This window comes from Salmo salar, chromosome ssa06 (assembly GCF_905237065.1).
Source record: "Salmo salar chromosome ssa06, Ssal_v3.1, whole genome shotgun sequence".
In the NCBI taxonomy this organism is placed as follows: Eukaryota; Metazoa; Chordata; class Actinopteri; order Salmoniformes; family Salmonidae; genus Salmo; species Salmo salar.
The window spans coordinates 63423728-63431081 of record NC_059447.1 but is presented as its reverse complement, the minus strand read 5'-3'; the positions used below and the strand labels follow the sequence as shown (position 1 = coordinate 63431081).

Genomic DNA, 7354 nt, shown 5'->3' with positions numbered 1-7354 from the left:
ACTAGGTTGTTTTATTTCTATGTTGGCCTGGTATGGTTCCCAATCAGAGGCAGCCGTCTCTGATTGGGGATCATATTTTGGCAGCCATTTCCCCAATGTGTTTTGTGGGATCTTGTTTTGTTTTTGTGTAGTTGCCTGTGAGCACTCCAGAACGTCACGTTTCGTTTGTTCTTTATTTGTTTTTTGTGCGGTTCACTTCAAATAAAATGTTGAACCGATTTCATGCTGCGCTTTGGTCTGAATGTTCTTACGACGATCGTGACATTCGGCAAGGAAATTAAGATTCATTCCCTGGCTAAATTCCAATACGACCATATTGCGATCAATCCTCTGATTACATATCTTGGGTTTTTATGGGGCAGTTTTTAAAAAAAGATAATTACATTGCCTTTGATTATATTCTAAAACAATGTGTATGACATTCACTTGTTGCCTGGAGTGGCACCAGATGTGCTGCATTTATATTTAGGTTAAGTTGTGCTGAGGCTACATCAATGACAAAACACTAAGCAACAGCAACTACTATTACTGTATCATTAGAGGTCAACTGGTGAGTTAAAGGCAGAAGCACAATAAATGTGGAGTTAAGATTGAGTTAGCGTTAAAAGGAACAGTTACACTGGGATCAATGTGTATTGCCTTTGGCTGGGTGTGGATCCTACCAGGCCAGTCCAGGAAGGCACCATAGGACAGGGCCAGGTTCTGCAGGAGAGAGGCCATCAGGACACAGGGCTTCAGCACCATGTTGTCCTCCTGCAGACGCACTATCCTGTAGGCCGTGTCGTTCACAAACTACTGGGTCTCCTCCAAGGGCTTTATAGGGATGTGTCTGTAACAGGATAGGACTCAGTTAGGAGGACCAGTGATTACTGAAGAACATGACAAACCAACTCAAATTAAACAGGGTCTCAATTCAACAACAAAAAATTACAAAAACTGAGAGAAAAATACACTTAAGTGTTAGTGGAGAGTTATCAGTTATCGAAAGTTATGAGTGTAAGGTTTGTCCGACATAGTCCGTGATATGGGTCCGCTAATACAGGTCTATTAAAGGCTCAGTGCACTACTTTTGTGAAATATATATATTTTTACAAAATATACAGTCACAGTCAAAAGTGTGGACACACCTTTCTACCTTTAAACTCGGACAAAACAGAGATGCTTGTTCTAGGTCCCAAGAAACAACGAGATCTTCTGTTGAATCTGACAATTAATCTGGATGGTTGTACAGTCGTCTCAAATAAAACTGTGAAGGACCTCGGCGTTACTCTGGATCCTGATCTCTCTTTTGAAGAACATATCAAGACTGTTTCAAGGACAGCTTTTTTCCATCTACGTAACATTGCAAAAATCAGAAACTTTCTGTCCAAAAATGACGCAGAAAAATGTATCCATGCCTTTGTTACTTCTAGGTTGGACTACTGCAATGCTCTACTTTCCGGCTACCCGGATAAAGCACTAAATAAACTTCAGTTAGTGCTAAATACGGCTGCTAGAATCCTGACTAGAACCAAAAAATTTGAAAAAAATAATACTAAAATTAAATAAAATAAAATAAAAAATAAAATATGATCATATTACTCCAGTGCTAGCCTCCCTACACTGGCTTCCTGTTAAGGCAAGGGCTGATTTCAAGGTTTTACTGCTAACCTACAAAGCATTACATGGGCTTGCTCCTACCTATCTTTCCGATTTGGTCCTGCCGTACATACCTACATGTACGCTACGGTCACAAGACGCGGGCCTCCTAATTGTCCCTAGAATTTCTAAGCAAACAGCTGGAGGCGGGGCTTTCTCCTATAGAGATCCATTTTTATGGAATAGTCTGCCTACCCATGTGAGAGACGCAGACTCAGTCTCAACCTTTAAGTCTTTACTGAAGACTCATCTCTTCAGTAGGTCCTATGATTAAGTGTAGTCTGGCCCAGGGGTGTGAAGGTGAACGGAAAGGCTGGAGCAACGAACCGCCCTTGCTGTCTCTGCCTGGCCGGTTCCCCTCTCTCCACTGGAATTCTCTGCCTCTAACCCTATTACAGGGGCTGAGTCACTGGCTTACTGGTGTTCTTCCATGCCGTCCCTGGGAGGGGTGCGTCACTTGAGTGGGTTGAGTCACTGACGTGGTCTTCCTGTCTGGGTTGGCGCCCCCCCTTGGGTTGTGCCGTGGCAGAGATCTTTGTGGGCTATACTCGGCCTTGTCTCGGGATGATAAGTTGGTTGGAGGTATCCCTCTAGTGGTGTGGGGGCTGTGCTTTGGCAAAGTGGGTGGGGTTATATCCTACCTGTTTGGCCCTGTCCGGCGGTTTCATCGTATGGGGCCACAGTTTCTCCTGACCCCTCCTGTCTCAGCCTCCAGTATTTATGCTGCAGTAGTTTATGTGTCGGGGGGCTGGTGTCAGTCTGTCACATCTGGAGTATTTCTCTTGTCTTTTCCGGTGTCCTGTGTGATTTTAAATATGCTCTCTCTTTCTCTCTCTCGGAGGACCATGCCTCAGGACTACCTGGCTTGATGACTCCTTGCTGTCCCCAGTCCACCTGGCCGTGCTGCTGCTCCAGTTCAGACTGTTTTGCCTGTGGCTATGGAACCCTGACCTGTTCACCGGACGTGCTACCTGTCCCAGACCTGCTGTTTTCAACTCTCTAGAGACAGCAGGAGCGGTAGAGATTCTCTCAATGATCGGCTATGAAAAGCCAACTGACATTTACTCTTGAGGTGCTGACTTGTTGCACCCTCGACAACTACTGATTATTATTTGACCATGCTGGTCATTTATGAACATATTGGCCATGTGCTGTTATAATCTCCACCCGGCACAGCCAGAAGAGGACTGGCCACCCCTCATAGCCTGGTTCCTCTCTAGGTTTCGGCCTTTCTAGGGAGTTTTTCCTAGCCACCGTGCTTCTACACCTGCATTGCTTGCTGTTTGGGGTTTTAGGCTGGGTTTCTGTACAGCACTTTGAGATATCAGCTGATGTAAGAAGGGCTATATAAATACATTTGATTTGACCTACTCATTCACGGGTTTCTTTATTTTTACTATTTTCCACATTATAGAATAATAGTGAAGACATCAAAACTATGAAATAACACATATGGGATCATGTAGTAACCAAAAAAGTGTTAAACAAATAAAGTTGTATATTTATATTTTATAGTTGTGATTCTTCAAAGTAGCCACCTGTAACGGCTGTCTTCTGAAATGAACCAAGGCGCAGCAGGTATGTGAATACTCATTTTTTAATTACCCAACAAAAGGAGTAAAGCATCCACAGGAAACAATAAACGTGACAGCAGCAACAGTTTGCAGGCTTAAAAAATAAAAAAATTTAAAAAACGCAGTGCAAAACAACCACCCACAAACCCCAATGACAAACAACTCCTACATATATGACTCCCAATCAGGAACAACGATTCCCAGCTGTTCCTGATCAGGAGTCACAAGACACACACAAGACTGCGACGTCCTGACCCCCAAACTACTACACCAGCTCCATCTGCTGGTCAGGACGTGACACCACCCTTTGCCTTGATGACAGCTTTGCACACTCTTGGCATTATCTCAATCAGATTCATGAGGTAGTCACCTGAAATGCATTTAAATTAACAGGTGTGCCTTGTTAAAAGTTAATTTGTGGAATTTCTTTCCTTCTTAATGTGTTTGAGCCAATCAGTTGTGTTGTGACATGGTAGTGGTGGTATTCAGAAGATAGCCCTATTTGGTAAAAGACTAAGAACAGCTCAAATACGCAAAGAGAAACGACAGTCCATCATTACTTTGAGACATGAAGGTCAGTCAATACGGAACACTTCAAGAACTTTGAACGTTTCTTCAAGTACAGTCGCAAAAACCATCAAGCGCTATGATGAAACTGGCTCTCACGTGGACCACCACAGGAAAGGAAGACCCAGAGTGTCACGACTTCTACCGAAGTCGATGCCCCTCCTTGTTCGGGCGGTGCTCGGCGGCGACGTCACCGGTCTTCTAGCCATCATTGATCCATTTTTAATTTTCCGTTGGTTTTGTCTTGTCTTCCTACACACCTGGTTCCAATCCCATTCATTACATGTTGTGTATTTAACCCTCTGTTTCCCCTCATGTCCTTGTCAGAGATTGTTTGTTGTTATGCTCGTGTTTATGGATCGGTGCGCGACGGGTTCTTGTACCCACGTTTATTTTATTATGTACTTTGGTTTTGGAGTTTTTGTTTTACTTTATTAAACTACTCCATTTATACCAAGTTTGATTCTCCTGCGCCTGACTTCCCTGCCACCTACACACACGACATGACACAGAGTTACCTCTGCTGCAGAGGATAAGTTCATTAGAGTTAACTGCACCTTAGATTACAGCCCAAATAAATGCTTCACAGAGTTCAAGGAACAGACACATCTCAACATCAACTGTTTAGAGGAGACTGCGTGAGTCAGGCCTTCATAGTCAAATTGCTGCATAGAAACCACTACTAAAGGTCACCAATAAGAAGAAAAGACTTGCTTAGGCCAAGAAACATGAGCAATGGACATTAGACCGGTGGAAATCTGTCCTTTGGTCTGATGAGTCCAAATGTTAGATATTTGGTTCCAACCGCCGTGTCTTTGTGAGATGCAGAGTAGGTGAGAGGATGATCTCCGCATGTGTGGTTCCCACCGTGAAGCATGGAGGAGGTGTGATGTTGTGGGGGTGCTTTGCTGGTGACACTGTCAGTGATTTATTTAGAATTCAAGGCACACTTAACCAACATGGCTACCGCATCATTCTGCAGCGATACGCCATCCCATCTGGTTTGCGCTTAGTGGGACTATAATTTGTTTTGTCAACAAGACAATGACCCAACACACCTCCAGGCTGTGTAAGGGCTATTTGACCAAGAAGGAGAGTGATGGAGTGCTGCATCATATGGCCTGGCCTCCACAATCACCTGAGCTCAACCCAATTGAGATGGTTTGAGATTAGTTGGACCGCGGAGTGAATGAAAAGCAGCCACCAAGTGCTCAGCATATGTAGGAACTCCTTCAAGACTGTTGGAAAGCATTCCAGGTGAAGCTGGTTGAGAGAATGCCAACAGTGTGCAAAGCTGTCATCAAGGTAAAGGATGGCTTCTTTGAATAATGAAAAGTATATTTTATTTGTGTAACACTTTTTTGGTTACATAGTTTTGATGTCTTCACTATTATTCTACACTGTGGAAAATAATAAAAAATTAAGAACAACCCTTGAATGAGTAGTTATGTCCAAGCTTTTGACTGGTACTGTATATATTTCCTTTTCTATTCAGATTTTTCAGGGGGTGCTGCAGCACCCTCAGCACCCATACTTCCCGCGGCTATGATGACAGGCAGGGCAAGGTCATAGGTGTACAGAATGTAGGACATCAACAGGAAGTCCATGTAACTACAGTGACTGGGGAGCAACACCACAGGATGCTCCTGGATGGCCTGTTGGAGCTGAAGAAATGAAGAATGTGTGGATATGAATTAACTTTATTAACAGGGAAAATAGTTAATATCCCACATGCCCCATAATCCTTAATGTACTACTTTGCATTACATTCATAACAGACCTCAGACTTAGAATAGTTGCATTAATACAGACATGTTGTAAGAGCGTTTTGAAGACCTTGCTGAGGGTGAAGGCAAAGAAGTGGACGATGCTGATCTGGAGCCGGTAGGCCATCTCCTCCAGAATGACACAGGGCTCTTCCTGGATGATGTCATGGGCTTCGCCAGACTCTTGTGACACCTGGGCATGATCATCAACCAGAAGACAGGAGTTATGGATAATACATGCATTGCCTAACCCCAAAGACAGTTTCAGAGAAAGTTGTCAAGACATTAGTCATTGGTGGTCAAACTGGTTTAAACACTGAAGGGATGGAATTAACCCTTGAGTGATAAGGTCAAGTATGACCCTGCATGCAAAGCAATACAAAGTTACATTCCTGCACACTTTGATCAACACATTTTGTCATCTACTCATGTTGACTAAAATTGTGGATCAGAGGGGTCGAGATGTCACTGTGGTGTGAGGCTCAATAGAAACACTGAGATTTTAACACTTCACAACCTATAACAACCATGACAACCTTTGCACATGTGGCCAATGGTATGAATTACCTACCTGATTAATCACATAGCGTAGCTGATCAGAATAGACGATATTCTTGAGCATGTTTGCATTGCAGGGAGTGAGTCCCTTGTAAAGAACCCGTGAATAGCACCCGAATGCATATTTCAAGTCGCTGGAGTTCCTCCTCTCTTCCAAAATGTCTTCATAGTTATCTCTCTTTTTTAGCATCGGTTCCCTTTGCTGTAACGTTAAAAACACAATGGCAGCTAAATATGTTCTCAAATCCGATCCAAGAGTTGAACGAGCACTAGATTGCGCGCGCGAGCAAGATGAAACATCATTCTGCGAGCAAACACAATCGAGAGAAGAAAATGGGCACGCGAGCAGACGGGTCCAGCGAGTGTACAGGTCAGTCAAGAGCGCACATTAAACTTAAGCGCTTCATTGTCACAGATCAAAAATACAACTTTCTCAATTGATCAAATTGCTCTCTCAAGTCTTGGCACCTTTGGGTTTGGATTTCAGGCTGATGGAGGGTGGGTTTACTGTGGATGGGTGTCTAGAAACCTTCGATTGGTCACTTTCACTGGAATGATGGATGATGGATGAACTAACAAAATGCCTACCATTGGCCAGTCCAGTGTTCGCCAGTCCAGTAGCAAAGTGTTGCCATGTTCGTAGTTTTTCAGTTAAATTGGGATACTTTGAGAAAGATATCCTGGGTGAACAAGTATTGGTCACGGGTTGCTGGGCTATTTCTAAATTGCTATGAATATATATATATATATATATATATATATATACACACACACTACCGTTCAAAAGTTTGTGGTCACTTAGAAATGTCCTTGTTTTTGAAAGGAAAGCAATTTTTTTGTCCAATAAAAGAACATAAAATTGATCAGAAATACAGTATAGATATTGTTAAGGTTGTAAATTACTATTGTAGCTGGAAACGGATGATTTTTAATGGAATATCTACATAGGTGTCACGGCCATCGTATGAATGAGACCAAGGCGCAGCGTGTGTATCGTTCCACATCTTTATTTATCTGTGAAACTATGCAAGACATACAATAAACTAATAAACAAAAAAACAACAAACCGTGACGAAGAGGTGCAACATACACTAACTCAAAATAATCTCCCACAAACACTAGTGGGAAAACAACAACTTAAATATGATCCCCAATTAGAGACAATGATGACCTCTAATTGGGAATCATTCTAAAAACCCAACATAGAAAAAAGAAACTAGAACAAACATAGAAATAAATAAACTAGACAAA

The 7354-nt window shown here is 42.7% G+C and overlaps 1 protein-coding gene across 1 annotated transcript; it reads right to left on the bottom strand.

The window, feature by feature from the left end:
* Window positions 1-5235: 5235 nt before the first annotated feature.
* On the bottom strand, window positions 5236-6579 carry LOC106607808 (dihydroxyacetone phosphate acyltransferase). Its single transcript, XM_014205171.2, has 3 exons — window positions 6117-6579; window positions 5616-5738; window positions 5236-5443 (listed from the first exon to the last, which is right to left on the bottom strand). Exons 1-3 carry the CDS (start codon window positions 6291-6293, stop codon window positions 5267-5269), a joined length of 477 nt encoding a protein of 158 aa, XP_014060646.1. The 5' UTR covers window positions 6294-6579; the 3' UTR covers window positions 5236-5266.
* Window positions 6580-7354: the final 775 nt, after the last annotated feature.